At 41.8% G+C, this 19,808-nt stretch overlaps 3 protein-coding genes across 3 annotated transcripts; all 3 read right to left on the bottom strand.

The window, feature by feature from the left end:
* Positions 1–12,238: 12,238 nt before the first annotated feature.
* Positions 12,239–12,730, bottom strand: LOC147459971 (uncharacterized). The gene has a single exon (XM_086511661.1). The coding sequence runs from the start codon at positions 12,728–12,730 to the stop codon at positions 12,239–12,241; it is 492 nt and encodes a 163-aa protein (XP_086367787.1).
* A 233-nt stretch (positions 12,731–12,963) lies between these two features.
* LOC147459970 (uncharacterized) lies at positions 12,964–14,100 on the bottom strand. Its single transcript, XM_086511660.1, has one exon. The coding sequence runs from the start codon at positions 14,098–14,100 to the stop codon at positions 12,964–12,966; it is 1,137 nt and encodes a 378-aa protein (XP_086367786.1).
* Positions 14,101–14,176: 76 nt separating this feature from the next.
* On the bottom strand, positions 14,177–15,175 carry LOC147459969 (uncharacterized). The gene has a single exon (XM_086511659.1). The coding sequence runs from the start codon at positions 15,173–15,175 to the stop codon at positions 14,177–14,179; it is 999 nt and encodes a 332-aa protein (XP_086367785.1).
* Positions 15,176–19,808: the final 4,633 nt, after the last annotated feature.

Below are 19,808 nucleotides of genomic sequence, written 5' to 3'. Positions count from 1 at the left end.
ATTGCTGTGAATGATGATAAAAAATGGGGAAGTGGTCGTTTGATTCTTAAGAAGGGTCAACCGGTGGTGTATGATTGGCGAGAAGGAAAGCAACTAGATATCAACTATGAAACCACGGCAGATGAAGAGAGCGAGGAGGAGAGTCCCTACTCAAGTGATGAGGAAGCATCAACTAGTGCATCAACCAGTGAAGAGGAGTCTTCTTTGGAGGTAATGAGAATTGTATTCAACGCCAACACTCAAGATGTTCCAGTAGAAGAAAAGCCAACAGACAATCACACACGAGGGGATGAAAGATGCCACCACCTTGAAGAAGGATTTGAGAAGATGCTTGCAAAAGATCTTACTTGTGAGGAGAAGAGGTCCTACATCAATATGTTAAGGAGGTATCCCAATTTGTTTATCACTGACTACTCACAAATAAGAGGTGTAGATGTAATTGAGCATCGAATTGAATTGAAACCAGGGACCAAACCCGTGGCTCAAAAGTTAAGGCGACTAGGATTTGTGCAACAAAAGGCTCTCCTATAGGAAGTGAATCGACTCTTGAAGGCTGGCTTCATCTATTCAGTATCCAACTCCGAATGGGTATCACCTATTGTAGTCACTCCCAAGAAGAATGGTAAGTGGAGGGTCTGCGTGGATTACAAACCCCTCAACGCTGCGACAAAGAGGGACCACTTCCCTCTCCCTTTCCAAGATGAAATTTTGAATGAAGTAGCAGGTCACGAATGCTACACTGTGTGTGATGGGTATTCAGGATATTTTCAAATTAGAATAGCAGAAGAGGACCAACCAAAACCCACCTTCATCACACCTTGGGGATGTTTTGCATTCAGAGTAATGCCTTTTGGGCTCACCAATGCTCCTAGCACCTTCATGAGATTCACAATATTTGTATTTCAGCCATTCTTTGGAAAATCTATAAGAGTCTTTATGGATGATTTCTGTATTTATAGTTGTAGATCACTTCATTGCCAAAAGGTTGAAGAGGGGCTTAAGAGGCTCCATCAATTTGGGGGACAACTCAACCCAGAGAAGTGTCATATCGGTGAATCTCAGGTGGTTTTGCTAGGCCATGTGGTTTCTTCACAAGGAATTCAAGTGGATCCCTCTAAAGTAGAGGCCCTTTTGTCATTATCTCCACCAACAACAACAAAGGAGCTAATGACCTTCAACCACAAAGTGAGGTACATGTCTCGCTTCATCCATCTCCTAGCAGAAGCCATCGCCCCTTTGCATAGGTTGGCAAGCCAATCTACATTTGAATGGGGGAGGGAATATGCAAAATGTTTTGAGGAAGTGAAGGGCATTCTTAGCTCTCTCCCAATCCTAATGCCACCAGATCCAAAGGAGACTTACTATGTCACTCCAAGTGTAGGTTTCGAAGCAATTGGTGTTGTTTTGATGCAAAAAGATCCTAAAACATCATACTGAGGCCGATCTATTTTGCAAGCAAGGTGATGACTCCAGCCGAGAAGGGATACACTGAAATGGAGAAAGTGGTCTTTGCAATCTTGTTTGCGGTAAGGAAGTTTCGATCGTATCTTCTCCCCGTGCCATTTGTTTTTCTCACCTTAGAGCACAATCTACCATATGTAGTACAACACATGAGCCTCTCATCTAGAATAGCAAAGTGGGTGCTTGAACTCCAAGAATTTGAATACACTTTCCTTGTAGAAGATAGCACAAGAGCAGGACTTGCAGACATTCTCACCTACAAAGTGAGAGAAAGGGAAGGATCACGACTACAAAGAGAGGAAGGCTCAAAACAGTTCAAAGTGAAGGAGATTGATAATGCCCATACTTTATACTTTGACGGAGCCTATCAACGCCAACAAGACAAAGCAGCAGGGGGGATCCTCATTTTAAACCCACAAAAGGAGGTAATGGTTAGAAAAGGTATCACTCTACCCAATGTTCACTCTAACAATGAGGCTGAGTATGCTGCTCTAACCCTTGGGTTAGAAGAATGCAAAGAATTAGGCATACAAAGACTTATTATAAAAGGTGATTCTTTGCTAGTGGTCAGGAAAATATGAGGGACTTGGAGGTGCAAGAATCGTACATTGTTTGAGTGGCTTAGTAGTGTAAGAGCTTTGATGAAGGGTTTTAAAGCAACACAGGTACAACACATTGTGAGAACTCATAACAAGGAAGCAGACTTACTCGCAAATGAAAAGCTTCAAATGGCGGTAGGAGGTGTGAAACTATATGAACCCAAATATCAAGGTCAAGAGGAGCTAAAAGACATTATCTTCTTTCTACAAGCAGGTGAGTGTCCCAAACACTTAGACAAGGTGCAAAGACATAGACTAGTTAAGAAGGCCACACCTTACCAGTTGATCGGGGATGATTTATATCACAAAGGGAAAGATTTGGTCTTGAGGAGAGTACCAGGTGTGCAAGAGATAGAGAAAATTCTTCTTTCATGTCATGATGATGTCTGTGGTGGTCACTTTTCTCAAGATATTACAAGTAAGAAGATTTTACAAGCAGGGTTTATTTGGCCGAGCTTACATCGTGATGTCCAATATTGGTGTAAAGCATGTAAGCCATGCCAAATTGCTGGGGATAGACGACTAACATATGAGCCTCGAGTCCCAATAATATCTTATGGACCTTTTGAAAAGTGGGGTGTGGATGCAATAGGTCCCCTACCTCGTACTTCTACAGGGAAGGTTTTCATCATCATGGGTGTTGACTACATGACACGATGGGCGGAAGCAACAAGCACAACCCGAATCACAGCTGAAGAGGTATCAAAGTTTATTTTTGATCATATTTGTAGTAGGTTTGGAACACCCCTAGAAATCTTATCAGATCGAGGCCCGGGTTTTAGGGCTGACCTTCTGAATGATCTCTTGAGGAGGTTAAAAGTGAAACACCTGCATTCCACACCCTACTATCCTCAATGCAATGGATTGGTGGAAAAAGTGAATGAAATGATATGTAAGATCATTTCTAAACAGGTTGTGGACCGGCCTAATGATTGGGATCGCCATTTGACGGCTGCTCTTTGGGCGTATAGGACATCTTTCAAGGTATCTACCCAATTCACCCCTTTTCATCTAGTTTATGGACAGGAAGCACTTCTCCCCATTGAGGTAGAGCTCTCAAGATTGCGCGTTCTTGCAAGATTGGCAAAAAAACCAAAGGAGGCTCTACATGAAAGGATCTTAGATCTCCAACGACTTGAGCTAGATAGAGAAGAGTCCATTGATCACTACATCACCAAAGCGACAAGCCAAAGGGATAAAATCAACAAGAACCTCAAGGGGAAAGGATTGAAGGAAGGTATGTTGGTTCTTCGCTATGATAACCGACTTGATACTCGACTTGACAAAAAGTTTTTGCAAAGATGGGAGGGACCTTTCATGATAAAAACAAAGTTTGGGAATGGTAGTTACAGATTAGCAGATTTATCAGGAAAACTCCACAAGACCAGAGTCAATGGATCGAGATTAAAGCCCTACTTTCAACGTATCAATCCGTTGATAGGCAGTCATCTGCCTACATCGTCTAAGCTCCAAATTGGCATGGCTCCCTTCGGCTTGGCAAATGCTCCACCTATTTTTAAAGCTTTGATGTGCAAAGAAGAACCAGACTTGGAATCTGAACATACCTAAGGCAACCCTCCCATCTCCGATTTATGGGATTGAGGTAATGAAAAGCAGGTCTAATGGAGTAAAAGAGTGCATGACACTCCTCCTATTGAAAAAAAAAAAAGTGGAAAAGGAAAAATGACGAAAAAAAAAGAGAAAAAAAGAAGAAAAGAAGCAACACCGTCCTCCTAAAGATATGAATATCTCTAGGCTTGGGGGAGGGCTAATATGAGTGGCATAAAATGGTAACCATCTTTTTGCAACATTTGTCAGCCTACTCAACGTCCTCTTCCTCATATGTGTATATATTTTTCTATGCTATTAAGTTATCTAGAGTAAATTCCCACTCTTCGTTTAACGTTTGTGGCAACACATACATTATACTCTTCCCAAAAATGTCACCTTAGTCATATATTTATATTACCACCCTTTTCTTTTTTGCTTTGTAAATAGAATAAGCATACAATAACCAACTATATACCCCCAAACTTTCTTACCTCTTGTGAATTAGTAGTAGAAAAATAATATATCCATCTTCCACCCCTTATAGATAAATTTCCCATGGAAATCAACTCTCCACTTGTCTTTACCAAAGATTATGGTCCCTCTCTACAAGTCTTCTATGCCCCCTACATAGGTGGCCCAATATCTCTTAAGAATATACATATAGTTTCTCTCCTTTCAAAAAGACTCCAATTGTATATTCTTTTCACAAGCAAATAATATTGGGCCCTCCTCTATTTGTTTAAGCATCATAGCCTTTTGAAAAAGCATGATTCCCCTTGGATGCATACAAGCAAAGGGCCCATACAAGAAGACTTTGAAGCAAAAGGTTCCCTAGCCTAGTGTGGACCTTCCAAACCGAATTCCTTGGTGCATGGGCGTGAAGAATAGTCCAAATTCATATCAAACATGTTGAGAAGGTCAATTTTTCCTTTTGAAGCATGTCATTCCGAGCTACAGGTAAAAAGTTATGGTCAAAATAGTGTAAATCTGTCAGATTCGCAGCAAAAGGGAACTGTAAATCAAGTAAATCAAGAGAGTGAGATCTTATTTTTCCCCTAATCATTTTCTAGAAGAGCAATAAGTGTTCAAGGTCACTTGGATGTGATGGGACCAACCTAAAGATGCTTTCTAAATGCCAAGACAGACAAGTTGAGATACCCCGCAGGAGCCACCCGTAGGGCCTCATGGTGGGGCCCACCTACATTATGCACCCCTATGGAGCTTTCACGGTCTAAAATGATATTTTTGGTGAATAAATAGTCCCTTTTATGTCCAATATTCAATGAGTGGTCAAAGGACACTTAATTAGGTCTAATCACTTACTCTATTTAAGTGTAGCATAATCCCACTCCTACACAACTATAAATAGCCCCCCTTGGAGAGACTCAAGGACACACACACCTATATTTTCAACTTCATGTTGTTTCTTGATCAATAGTAGAGAAAAACCCAACTCTCCCTCTTTCACATCCTCCCTCCTAACCCTCCTCTTTGGAGGAAGTGCAACTCTATTCTCCACTCTCTCCATTCTACAATCTCTTACTCTATCAACCCAATAAATCATTTGTAGCACCTCAATAACTTGTAAATACATCATGATATCTCTCATGGTTATGTTAATGATCATGAAATCATCTTCAAAAACTTTCAAGTGTCGCAATTCGTGATGGTTAGCCAGCGTATGTCCTCCCCTTAAAAGGTGTGCGAGAAATCAAGTAAGTGTTCTATTCTCAATTTACCATTGGTTTGTTTCTCCACACTTATTCAATTGGTCTAAAGAAATTTCTCACTCCAACTCTCTTTTGCTTCATCACATATGCATGTGGCTACCTCTCATGGTGATTTTATTTGTGTCACGGCATTGCATAGATGGAGATGAGCTCTCTATGCAAAGTGTGTTAGTTTGATGTAAGTGATTCTCTTGTGTGTTTGAGAGGCAAGTCTTGTGCGCATGATTTTTTTGATGAGTGCTTGAGAGAGGAAGAGTTTGGATGTATTATGGGTATTCTTATGGGGAGAAGGTGAATGCTATTCCACAAATTGCATATTTCATTTTGATGCATGGCATTGGGTTGCATAATCGTTGATGGGTGTTCAAGTGTCCAAAGTGTATATAGAGTAAGGGGGTTTTCAAAGTGTGTTGCTTGGGTGGGTGAGTGAAAGTGTTATTTTTTTGATTGGTTTCCTTCTCCACTCCCAAAAGAAGGTGGTGCCCCAAGTAGTGGCGTACCTCTTTACGAACATTTTGTGAGGGTAGGCCCATTGGTTTGGGTTTAGAGGCCCCATTTCAAAAAGCTCGCCCTCACCACACAAAGAGCTTTGATGTTGGAGAAGCCAAAGAACAAGAACTACAGAGTAATGGCATTTCCGACGAGGCATACCAATATGTCAGCACCTATTAGCCTCTAACAGTAGTTCACTGCTGGCCATTCAACATCTGGGTGGGATAGTAGAAATTTTACAGACAATACGACCAATATTGTGGCTTGTAAATAGATTCTCTTTCTAAACCGCGTGCATGTGGCAGCCAATGCTGCCGCAGTTGAGATTAGCAACAACAATATTCTGTAGCGTTTTTCTTTAGCAGATTCATATGAAGCAGGTGATGCCAGTCATGTGGATATGAACGCATAATATTTATTGTTTCAGAGCTCCCTTCTTGCCAATAACCACGATTCGGTGGCAGATCCTATGAGCAAACGTCCATGTACGCAACAGTTATCAAATCAAGTTTAGAGGGTTTCAAATGCAAACATGTATCAATTTGGTATTGATACATAACGTAGGTTAGTCAGCAACAACGAGGCAAGAATACATAATTGCTGACCGTAGCAGCTTACAACTCATATATATATATATATATATATATATATATATATATATATATATATATATAGAGAGAGAGAGAGAGAGAGAGAGAGAGAGAGAGAGAGAGAGAGAGAGAGAGAGAGAGAGAGAGAGAGAGAGAGAGAGAGAGAGAGAAGGTAATATTGATCATACGACATAGAGCATAAAGTTACATTTGCATGTTTTGTGTATGGCAGGGAGGACATGTATTCACAACACTGCACGTTCCAATTGCACAAGCAGGACTCGAGCTCGACAACATTGCAAGGTCCATTATTTGCATCCAAATTTTCATGCGCATGCGTTTGCTTGGCGCAACACATAAACGCTACAGGGCAGGGCACGGCTTCCGTTTCTTATAATTTTTTGGAGAGACCACAGTGCCAGCTCTCCACCATACCTTTGTATGGCACCTCTGTATGGCGTGCACAATATACTTTGCACTTTCAGTGTGACGTTTCATTGCAAGACATTATGTTTAACTATTCACATTACTTTTGTTGTAGCTTGACTCACATATCGGCCTGTTGATTGGACAATAAAAAAACAGGAGTACAACATTGCAAGTGAGTAAAGTACCTCATTTATTGTTGTAATTCATTCATGCTACTTGCTTGTTTTAGAATTTTCCGCATTACTTCCTTTGTTGTGGTTTATTTGGATCTCATTTTCAGAACTATACCCTCAATGTCGACCAACATCTGCAAGTGAGTTACACACAAATTTTTGCATACGGTCTGCTTGCCAAATGTATGTGATTTATTACAGTAGTGAATACACAAGTAGTGAATGCATGTGGTGTATCATAGTAGTGAATATACACTCCTTTTGTCCTCACTTCTATATTATTGTTGGGTGCTTGGTCATCGGAGTGTATATCCATTTCACGCAATGCCGTCCTTCCCAATTAATTAGTTTTGCTCTTGTTCCCTCCAGTGTTAGTTGTTAAAAGTCAATTTGCATGTCCTGTTATATTCTATATATGTTATATAGCAAGGCCCACCAAGCAAGACTAGTTTGCTTTCCCAACCGAGGTATCTTCAAATAGCTGGAATCTGGATAGATTCCTTCCCCGCTTGCCAGTTTCCCAAAGAAATGACATCCAATCGTCTCCTGCACGCTCCCCCTCTCTCTCTCTCTCTCCCCGTCACCACGAACTGCACTCTCTTTGTGTTCCACCATTGTCCCTAACAACATTTCGGTGACGCATGCCTGTAGAGCAGAGAGAACCCTCTAGATGTTCGATGGGAGGGTCACATGCACATGCATTACCACTTCCCTCTCTACAGAGTCCCCTCCCCCCCTCTTGTTGTCGTCTTCGCCTACACCATCCCTCCCACTCCTGCATGTGTCCAGCCTGCACACACACAGAAAGGCTACTCAACAGAGAGAGAGAGAGAGAGAGAGAGAGAGAGAGAGAGAGAGAGAGAGAGAGAGAGAGAGAGAGAGAGAGAGAGAGAGAGAGAGAGAGAGAGAGAGCATTCCTTTGCATGCGAGTCGATCTTCCCCCTGCGCTCTCAACTTGCCCCGTCCATTGATAAACTGGTTCAATTCCGCAGCACCACAGATCTTCATATGCTCATCACCACATTCTCCCACTCCCCAACTCCTCCAATCCGACTTGCAGATGCAATGAGAGAGAGAGAGAGAGAGAGAGAGAGAGAGAGAGAGAGAGAGAGAGAGAGAGAGAGAGAGAGAGAGAGAGAGAGAGAGAGAGAGAACTCATAGAAGCAAGACCTTGCAGCTACACTTAGGCTATGGTCACGCGAGGCTTAGTTTCCACAAACAACCGCCGACCAAGCCTGACAGCACATAGCTTTCCACTGGCATAGCGTTGTGAGAATTTGTAACTATGTCTTTTTTGGCATAGTTTTCAAACTAAGCTCGTTGCGTGCCGGTGAGTTCTCCTTTTCTCTCCCCTGTCTGCGCCTCATACTCCCTCTCACTACATGCTGCTTCCCGTCGCCCTCTGAGGTGCCGTACCTTCCGCGGTCAGATGCTGTCGCGAATTACCGAAAACTAAGCCTCGCGTGACCATGCTCTTAGAAAAATCTTCTCTACGTCTCTCTTCTGGAATCGCGACGCATGGCATCTTCCACAAATAAGAGGGATATTTTGGGAATCTCCAAAAATTAGAGGGATATTTTGGTAATTTTTCCAAGAAAATACACCTGCCACAATGCCATCCATAGGTATTTTGGAATTTTTGAAATTTGAGGGATATTTTGGGAATTTCCACAAATTAGAGGGGTATTTTGGTAATTTTCCAAGAAAATATACCTGCCACGACTCCATTTTCACTTTGATCAAAAGTGGGGTATCTCCGCTGATTCCATGCAAAAAAAACGTTTGTACTACATTTATTTGGTTCTTCTCATTCTCCTTTTCTTTTCTTTTGCCTTTATGTAGGCCTCACCAAACTCTTGCCTTGGAATAATAATAGAAGATACCGTTTCAAATTTTGAACATCCGATTGCACTAAACCTAGGTTTTTTTCAAACAATGGGCGAAACACAAAGGTCCAACACGATTGTGACACAAAAGGTCCAACTCGATACACTAATAGAAGCCTCAGTATTCATCCTAAAAGAAAAATGAGCACACCTGAATGTACTCTAGAGATTGCAAGCTCAAGAGATTTACGTAGACAAACATATGTACATAGATTTACAAGGTTACACTACAATAAATTCAAAAAATATTTTTCTTCATATACTACAAGCAAAAATGGTGTGTAATTTATGATTAAAAACCCATGTATAACATCATATGTAATGAAAAAATATGGGACGTCAAATGACCAGCCATATACAAAATCCTTTTTTTTTTCTTTTTAAAACTTACAATTGTGAGTGATTGTATTATAAGATCACCAATAGATTACAAATCCTATATCATGTGTAGTTGGCTAAACACAAGATTGGAAAAACCAAAACTACTAGCACCTCTATAGCAACTAGTAAAACGGCGCCGCCTCCGAAAGCGGCATGGCCCCTCTTACCCTTAAGCTCTAGTGTTGTCCGACTATCATAGCATCTCTTGCCCACCCTCTCAAACGCACCTATATTGCCTCCACGCTCTCCTTGCCTGAGTTTTGCTCTGTGCCTGTTTGCTTTGCTAGTTGAGAAAACATCCGCCTACTCATATGCTCTAGATTTGTCACTTTCTGTACCTACCGCATTTGCAACTCACCATAGCTACCACCCTGTCCCCGCCTTGCTTTGATCACATGCTTACCACCGTACCAACTTACCCTTGCTTGTTAAGAATGGATTCAACTCGTCACAACCGTGGAGCAAAAGTACCTGGTAGTAGCACATTAGATAATGGGGATGGAGTTGCAGAATCTGTGGCAATTTGGGAGAGAAAAGTACCCAACAACCAACTGTATGTAGCAAGGCTGTGTGGAAGGAAGCACAATGCCTTCAGGCTATGGCTATACAGGCGGAGAGAGGATCAGATACCAAGGGAATAGTGTATAATAAGAGGAGAATAGTGGTGTCAACCTTATCTTTAGAGGCCATCTTCTCAGTTTAAGGTCAAATTAAAATTCTCCCAATGGCACTGGCATGGCTGTGGCACTGCTCTAAATTCTTGTGGGCTCTGATTCTCCCAACTTACCCTTGCTTGTTAAGAATGGCCTCTATTACCCTCAATCTCTTTGCTCTTGGCAAATTTCTGTGTGTGTGTGTGTGTGTGTGTGTGTGTGTGTGTGTGTGTACACCGCCAAGGAGTTGAAATCTAGTATAGCCGCCCTCTTCTGGTGCCCCCTCTCTCTCCCTCCCTCCCTCCCTCTCTCTCTCTCTCTCTCACAGTCATTAGGGCTATAGGGCACTCTTTCATCAGTCCTCCTTCAAATTTAAAATGTAGAGGTAAATCTCAAATTTTGTAAGTGGGATTACACTAAACCTTGGTGTTTTTTGAGCATTTTTCTTTGTCTACATACTGGGTGGATTCTCTCTCTCTCTCTCTCTCTCTCTCTCTCTCTCTCTCTCTCTCTCTTTGTTGTCCATGTATTGGGCTCTCTCTCTCTCTCTCTTTCTCTAGCTCGAGAGAGAGACAGAGCTCTCTCTCTCCTTTCCTCTCTCTCTCTCTCTCATGCTTGATAAGAGAGAGAGAGAGAGAGAGAGAGAGAGAGAGAGCGGTATTGTATGTGTTTGAAATTTATAAGATGGACAACATGAAAACCTTTATGCAGCAACCTAAACAAAAGTCATCACAACATATTTTCAAACTAACTTTGCACTAACATATATAGAGTAAGTGATATTTCCCATGTTAAAAAATATAATATGCGTAGAGACTTAAGATTTATATACTCAAAAGCGTAACCTACGACATGCCCTGCTACGGTATCGAACCACCCACGGCCCACAATGTAAAACACATCTACCAATCACTGGAGGAAGAGATCCTAACACAAAAACACGTAGGAACCAAGCACCGAGACTAAGATTCTGAGCAAACATAGCATTAATTGGACGGGTTCTTCCTAACTCTGCAATGGTGACACGTGCTCTGAATCCTCTCTGAATAGCAACTTGAATGTATCACATCAAGCTCGGATCATATGAAGCATGATATATACCCACCATTAAGAATTCTGGGTAATATTGTGATCTATAGCCAAACAAAAAGCTCTTAGTATAGATAGATATTTTGATACACAAAAGCTATTACTTTACTATATCAACAGCAACATTGTTACCTTGCTACATCCAAGTCCTCGAGTAGATGAATCACCTGCATGGCTGTGGCCATGTGGACCCCTCCATAATGGTGGATCTAATACATAATCGTTGACTGTGAGATTTAAATTCTTTAAAGTATCGAAATGTCACAGACACACATATACAATATTTTACCTCGGATGTGTCGAGGTCGTCTCCCTAGTGTGTAAGTCATAGAGGCGTTAGGATCCATCTTCATTCATACATATACATATACATAAAGGATTAGAAATTCATCAAAAAGCACATGAATCATAAATCTCTCAGCACTAATAAATCTTAGTCAATTGTTTCAACGAATATACCTTGCTTGAGGCTACACCATGTTTCATAATAAGATACTAAGCTTATAAATGACAAAGAAATAGTTGCGAGACTCACCGTACTTTTTTATTGGATGAAACATATCCAGCCACGTTAAACCCCATGGCAAGGGGGTGGCATGGGGCAGGTCAATTGCAAAACCTCTTTGTAGACAATGTTAGAAGTGTATGTTCTTTGATCTCCATGTCTACTAATGCTTGATAAGTGACTATCACCAACCACAACCTTGATGGCAGAAGAGGATCTCACGCGAGACATTGCCACATTAAGTTGACCATGGGTGAAAACAGGTGTTGGGAGATACAATCCAAGAACTCCCAATGTTTGGCCTTGCGCCTTGTTGATTATCATCCCAAAAGCACAACGTAGGGGAAATTGGTGGCGTCTCAAATCAAAAGGGAGACCTTCTCTAGATCCCATGAGAAAATCAATCCTTGGAATGAACACTGCATTTCCTGCATGTGACCCTGTAATGATTTCTGCTTCAATCACTTTGCTGTGGAATTGCTTACAAATCAAGCGTGTCCCATTACAAAGACCACTTCTTGGATCCAAATTGCGAAGCAACATAACTGGAGCATTCTGTTTCAATTGTAAAACATGCGCTCAAAAACCTCCCCCAAGATCTAAACTATTTACAAACTCACTTGTCAATAAAATGCTATCACAATTTGATTCACACACTAAGTCCGCACTGACATATTCCTTATAAGTACCAGGAAATTGCTACAAGCCCAAATTGTTTATAGTATCCACCTCCTTGTTCCGTGGAGCCAAAATTGCTCCATCCTTGAAAAAGGTTGCATGGCAAGTCTGTGTTTCAAGGTCTCTATATATGCAAGCAACCAATGCTTGCAAATTATTTTGTGGTAGCATCATGCAGGCCGGCAGGGCCACATTATCAAGTATGTTCCCATCACAAACATCGCCATTACCAATATCAAGTGTCCATTGCACAAACTCTCTTTCAATAACATTACTTAAACAATTGACCACTCGCATTTTCTGTGTTAGATGCATGATTTCTATACGTTGCCGAAAGTATGAGTGGCACAAAGATGCATTAACAATGTCTTCTCTTCCCCCTTTACGCACAAGAGGTAATATCTGTCTGAAATCACCACCAAGGAGGAGAAAATTTCCACCAAACAACATGTCATTTTTCATGACATCTCTTAGTGTCTTATCAAGAGCCTCAAAAGCGTGCCTATGAGCCATGGGGGCTTAATCCCATATGATCAGTGAACTCATTCGCAACAGCTCAGTAAGCTAGCTGTTTACTTTAATGTTACATGTGGACTCAGAAGTTATATCAATAGGGATCTTGAATCTAGAGTGTGCAGTCCTTCCGTTGTTGAGAAGCTATTCTGCAATCCCGAACGATGCACATGCCAAAGCAACTTTGGACTCTCCGCATATCCGAAAGAGCAATGCATTGTAGAGATAAGTCTTTACCGTTCCACTTGGCCCATCCAAGAAAAAAATAGTCCCTCTGCGCATGCCACTTCTTGTAAAACCCGATTGTAAGCTTCCCTTTGCCCAACATTGAAAGATGATTCCATTTGAGCAGACAATACTCTTTGTTCCTCTCTGTTATACATGAACTCTTCAGCAAGAACTCCATGCTCACTCATAATTTGCAAGGTGTGATCCACCTGGGGCATTCCAGAATAATCCGAGAGCCTCTTTCCATATTGTTGAAGCATTGTCTCTAAGTTTGACAAAGCTTGGTTTTGTGCCATGTGTTCACAGATATTCGCATCATTTGTGCGAACCCTCATATGACATACATGGTCCTCAGAAATCTCCTTACATAAGCGATTCCATAATGCACCAGGATGTATTGGATCACAAAAAACCAAAATGACTACAAACAGTAGGCGCAATTGTTGCCCTGTTTGTTGAAAAGAAGCTTCTTCCAAACAAAGAAACCATTCATCATCAAATTGCAGTAATCCTCGTGCATTACATGTTTCTTTAAATGTGTCATATACTCGTCCATTGAAGGTTATAATATCCTCAAAAGACTTACATCCTTTGCACATGTTGAGTAACATACACAAATAGTACAAATCTCCAGCATTGGGAACAATGTGGTACATTCTTCCAATCATGTCACCAATTTGTCTTTGAGTCCACGTTCTACTTGCTGGCTTCCAAACCCACTTTGTTGGTAAGTCTATGTACAACAAATCGTTGGCCTCTCGATATTGTTGATTTGCAACAAACCACTTCGTGAGCGTTGTCTTTTTGCTGACCTCTCCCTCCACCACACTCTGTACAGTCGCTCTGTCGCTAAAAATGACTTGATTTTGATGAGGCAAGTGAACTTTGAGCCGTTGTATATCAGGTTTCTCTTGATGCATGTGAAACCCAATTATACGCCAGATAGCCTCAGATGTTGATACATATCGAGCATTAAGATATTTTGTAACTTCATTTAGAAGCCCTTCACTATCTTGTAGAACAACAGTGGCCCTGTCATGTCCCTTATACACATACTTGTAGAGATATTTCACAGCGGATATAGTGGAGCAAAGTAGTCGATGCACTGAATCTTCGAGGATATTTAAACGTGCACTTCCCATCTTTCATACATGGAGCATTCTTATTCAAGTTTCCACACGGGCCATGCACATTACACCGATTGATAACATCATACAACTATGGAAACATTACTTTATCAAGAAGCTCCTCACACACAATCTTATCATAATGCAATGTCTCTGTTGGCTTATGCTCAGATGCAAGTATCAATAGAATGTGAGCATGAGGAAGGCCTCTCTTTTGGAACTTAATCACAGAAATGTGTCCAATGAACTTACCAAAAATAGCTCTCTTAATCAGCAAGCCCATCGAATCCTTGAACTTATGGTAGAAAACACGGGCAGTAAGATCAGGACGATCATTGGATGTCTGTCCAGGCAGTAATGCATCCTGTATCTCCTTCCATCCAAGATTGCATGTGAATGTAATGAAGAGATTAGGTTTTCCTCTCTTGCGTACAATTGCCATGGAATCCTGGTACAGCTGGTGCATATAGCGAGGGCCACCAACATACAAAGAAGGCAACACAAACCTTCTTCCAACATTAGCACCCAATAACAGTTCTCTATCATCCCTTGTTCCATCTCTTGCTCCAACCATATCTGTCAAGCCTTGAAACACCTCACTGTGAAGTTCACTTTGATGATTACAAACCCACAAAAGCCTCAACTCCTCCATACAACTATATGCATCAACAATATATTGTTGCAGTAGCCTACCACCACGTAAAAGACATTGTGTCGTGTCATCTCTAATTTGCAATCTATACTTGTAGAAATCCATTGTAGAAATATACTTTGTAGTTCCATTTACTCGCTCTCTGCTTACTTCCGCTCTGCTCACTTGGGGTATGTAAGGATTCCAACCTTCTTCACCATTTGGAAATAGCAACACATATAATAGAGGCATGTATAACCTATGGCAATTTGAGATTCTTTTTAGACCACCACCCAAAAGATTCAACACAATATCATGATGGCCAATGTTGCTCTCTTCACCCTGACCAGGCATGATTGCAACAACTTCCACACTTGTTGGAGAAACATATTGCCAGCCATTTGTACGCTTCTCAGTAATGACGATCCTAATCTCCGGAATATTGGAAGTTTGGACCATTGTAGTAACCCCCCTAAAAGCTTGAACATACGGATTTACTCGATGCATCATCGATTGCAAGCTTTCCAAAACATCTAGTTTGAGTTTAGAAACATGACTCATCCTATTTTGCAACTCATTCTCAGTGTCAAAAAAATACAACTGAGCATCACTCTCTTCTGCATCAATGGACCATGATAAAATAGATAGATATTGAAGGTATAATTTTTTTGCCGAGAGATTCCTCTATAGATGCTCAAAGTTGCCAAACACAAACTAGATGCTTTTGGAAATCTTGCAATTCGATGATTCCTCGAGTAAATTACCTCCGTGCATCAATTCCCTTTATTCTAAAGGAGGTTCACTTAATGGCGGCAAAGAAACATTTCTTGAGTTGCAACAACTCTTCCCCACAAATGTGCGAATGGTCTTTGGTTCTGTTTTCCAAGCTAAAGCACCACAAAAGGAACATGAAAAATCCAAGTTGCCTATGTTGTGAAGAATACACTTTTCATGAGAAATAGACAACATAGAGATATGCATCAAGGAAGTGGTCTTAGAATATAAGTAGGTGATAGATAGGCAAAGTGTCTCAACTTTGGAGTAATCTCCCTCTCTGGAGACAATTATAGGCTCCTCAAGAACATCTCCGTTATTGGCTTCCAAATTGTCTTCCACTTCAATCCCTACATAACTTTGCGAGAGAATTGACTCGTTATCTACATCCAATGCAATCCTTCCCTGATGAAATTCATTGCATCGATTCACGTTTATCAAATGCTGTCAATCTTCCAAGCAAGGTACATCAATCTGACCCAGAGAACGCCGAACTCTATCTCGCGCTGCTGCACGTCGCGTAGCTCGGGAGGCTTGACATATCCTACTACGTCTTGTATGTTCAGGAGACAACACCTTTGGAACAATAGCCATCTGTCCAAAAAAGAACTCTTATAAGTACTCACAGATATATACAGGTTAGTATCTAGAGAATTAAAAAGAGAGTATGGAGAAGAAAGGATTTCCCAACTATGTCTATCTTTCTTTGAGGGAGTCAGTGAGAGGAGGCTTGCCAACCCACATGGTAAATGTATATATACTTCTATATCTGTCTCTCTATATCTCATCTAACTACTACTAAGGATATAGTTGGGGGAGCGAGTCCATCCGATTAGCCCGTTGATGATTGTCGGTTAAGGCCTAAGTTTCAGTCGGCAATTTTCCACTACGGTTATAACGCGCCAGTTTGCACGTCAACCGGATTATCGCAGTTGATGCATATGTGCCAAGTTAACCCATTATTGGTCAGCCCATTATTGAACATTGGCAACCTTTGCTCAAGACGGATTCAAAGCTGCATCCAAATCAGCCCCGAAGTGCTTCATTATGAAGAGTTACCATGGTGACAGGTCCCCATTTGAGTTGGTAGAGTTGCATTGAGGCTTGGATTGTTGTGTACGTTCTATTTACGCAATCAAAATCAAATACCACATCGGAAATGGTGTGTATGTGATTACATTGGGACAGACACTCTCGCTTTGCATCTGCCAAAAATAGCCCATAGCTTCTTGACCCTACCCAAATTGGGCATATCTGGCAATCAATGCATTCAAAGAGACGGCATCCTATATAAGAATCTCTCTCCCACTTTTTGTGCTTTATGAAGTGCTTCACATTTGTCATACCTAGAAAGAAGTCAGACATTGCACATACCTAGAATATTTTGTGTGTGTGTGTGTGTGTGTGTGTGTGTGTGTGTGTGTGAGAGAGAGAGAGAGAGAGAGAGAGAGAGAGAGAGAGAGAGAGAGAGAGAGAGAGAGAGAGAGAGAGGAGAGAGAGAGGGGGGGGGGGGAGAGGGAGAGAGAGATTCACAGCTACATAACTTGAGAAGAGAGAGAGAGAGAGAGAGAGAGAGAGAGAGAGAGAGAGAGAGAGAGAGGGAGAGGGAGAGAGAGATTCACTGCTACATAACTTGAGAAGAGAGAGAGAGAGAGAGAGAGGCGAGGGGCGGCAGGGAACGGGAGGTGTGACCCAAAAGACACAGTGGAAACAAAAATACTACAATTATGGAGATCCTCTGAGAATGTAGTATCCAAAGAAGACAACCAAGAGTCGTGAGCAAATTGGTATCCACTACATACATAAGCCTCCACCAAAATGTAGTCAATATCCCCAAAGCCACCAAAATATAGATCCGCTAAACCTATAAATGGGAAAGAAGTGAGTATGTATTTTGGAGATCCTCTGATAATGTAGTATCCAAAGAAGACAACCAAGAGTCGTGAGAAAATTGGTATCCACTACATACATAAGCCTCCCCCAAAATGTAGTCAATATCCCCAAAGCCACCAAAATATAGATCCGCTAAGCCTATAAATGAGAAAGAAGGGAGTATTACTATCGATTATATAATTCACTTCTTGCAAGGGTTGCCCTGGTTTGAACTGGATGGAACATCTCCAACGGCATTAATCTCCTTCTTGGGCCAATGGGTCGTTACCAATGCATGGAGCTTGTTTGAGATAGATCTAACTTCGGAGACACCTATAGTATGTTGTACTGCTACGGCGGTCAATTTGTTGCTAGTACTTTGTAATTCAGGCACAATGCTTTTGAAATCCATGCTATCCTTGTCAAGAAGGGACCTCTCCAAGAGACTCATGATTTTTGTGTGGTTGCTTTCTATGCCAGAAAGTTGTCCTTGCACTGAGCTCTGCTGCTGCAAAATACCATTGATGTGTAGCTGCATTTGCTCCTCTAGACGATGAAGATAAACCCCTTGTTCATATTGTGAATGGCTCAACCAGTGAATGCTCTTTCTATAGGAAACCTGTGATGCCTCCGCTCTCTCACATGAGGCTTGAATTTTGGAGCATACTGTGTGGATGATACCTAGTCCATCTACAATTTGCTTCTTTGCAAGTACATCCCCACCTCGGGAAACGTGCTTGGCATTTCGTAAATTGTTGCTTGGGTCTCTCTCTGGGGTAGAAAATATCACGTGCTCCAAAGAATCTCCTCCAGAGATAAGCACGTGCTCCAATATGACACTCTCTCTGTGGGGTAGAAAATATTACCTCCGAAGAATCTCCTCCAGAGGTAAGCACGTGCTCCATTACTATAAGAAAGAATAAGATATATATTTAGCACCGGGTTATACATGTTTTTCTCTCTATCTATTTCTCTCTCTATTTTTTCCCTATCCACCTCTCTATACCTCCCTCTCTATGGCGCAAGGTGGCCATAGAGAGAGCAATAGCCAAAGCCTGTGTGTATGATGTCGTCTCTTGGAATGCATTGATTGTGGGATATGCCTAACTTGGTTAGGGCCAAGAGAGCGGCTGCCCCATCCCTCTCTCTCTCTCTCTCTCTCTCTCTCTCTCTCTCTCTCTCTCTCCCCCCTACTCATGTGTAGGCATATCCCACAATGAGTGCACTCCAAGAGACGACATCCCATAGATTAAGCTCATTGAAAGCACCTTTTGGGCTTTATGAAGTGCATGGCATTTGGCATACATGTCGACCAAGGCAATGCTAGAATTCAAGGGTGGAATTTCTCCTTTTCCCAAAGACTGACTCACAGTCTCAATCTCACGTGGATAGGAGGGGTATGAAATGAAACAAAATGAAATGATATATTAAACGTCTTCAAAGGGCCAAGGTCTATGAGACCAAACATTACTTTTGAAGACCTATTTTTTTGTAACTGTTGGTAGACTTTGGAAAACCAAGCACCAAATGGAGGCGATTCCAACCTAAACTTTTAGCATTTCAAAAAGTGTAGCTCACACCACCAAGAGGTCTTTCAGGGTGATATCCGCTACCATATCTCAAACCCTCAACTGTTAAGATTGTCATATTGTTCTAAGAGTGTCACCTAGTGTCCGGTGGTACAGAGTGCGCTCAAGATGTTGTCAGCGCTTATCTCAAACCCTCAACTGTTAAGAGTGTCACCTAGTGTCCGATGGTAGCTGTTCCAATCTGCGAGTGAGGTGCAGTTTAATTTATTTGGCTTGTTGTGTAGTTCTTAGCCCTACTCACATAGGGATCTGATCCAGTTTAAAACTCAAACGATAGCCTAATTTTTTAAAATTTTCTCTATTTCAGGGTGGAATTTCTCCTTTTCCCCTTGCGCTCAAGCGACATTTTGGAAATTGTAAACAGCACGATATTAAGCTGAAACACATTTTTCCTAAACACTAACTCACAGACTCAATCTCATGAGGAGAGGAGGGAGATAAAATGAAAGGAAATGAAATGTTATATAAAACGTCTTCAAAGGGCCAAGGTCTATGAGAGCCCGCAGAGATGACGATGACGCTGCTGCAATAGCCGGGAGGAGGATGTCGAGCCCGTGTGCACTGCTGCAGTAGCCGGCTCAGATGGCGATGAGCCCACAAAAATGACGATGGTGATGAGGAGCGATGACAGCCCGCGTGTGCTGCTACAATATCCGGGAGGAGGATGGCTACTACGCTGCTACAGTAGCCGGGAGGATGAAGGAAGGCTGCAATGGCAAGCCTGCGTGAGAGTCGGTGGTCAACACTGCACCATGCTGAGAGCTGTGAGGGGCGGGTGCGGGGGCATGAGGTTCTGTGGTCACCGTTGGATGCCAAACATCCTCGGGCATTGATGGCGATAACTCACAGTCTCAATC

This window comes from Adiantum capillus-veneris, chromosome 4 (genome assembly GCF_014529385.1).
Source record: "Adiantum capillus-veneris isolate H3 chromosome 4, ASM1452938v2, whole genome shotgun sequence".
Taxonomy (NCBI): domain Eukaryota; kingdom Viridiplantae; phylum Streptophyta; class Polypodiopsida; order Polypodiales; family Pteridaceae; genus Adiantum; species Adiantum capillus-veneris.
This window is presented reverse-complemented; position numbering and strand designations above follow the sequence as displayed.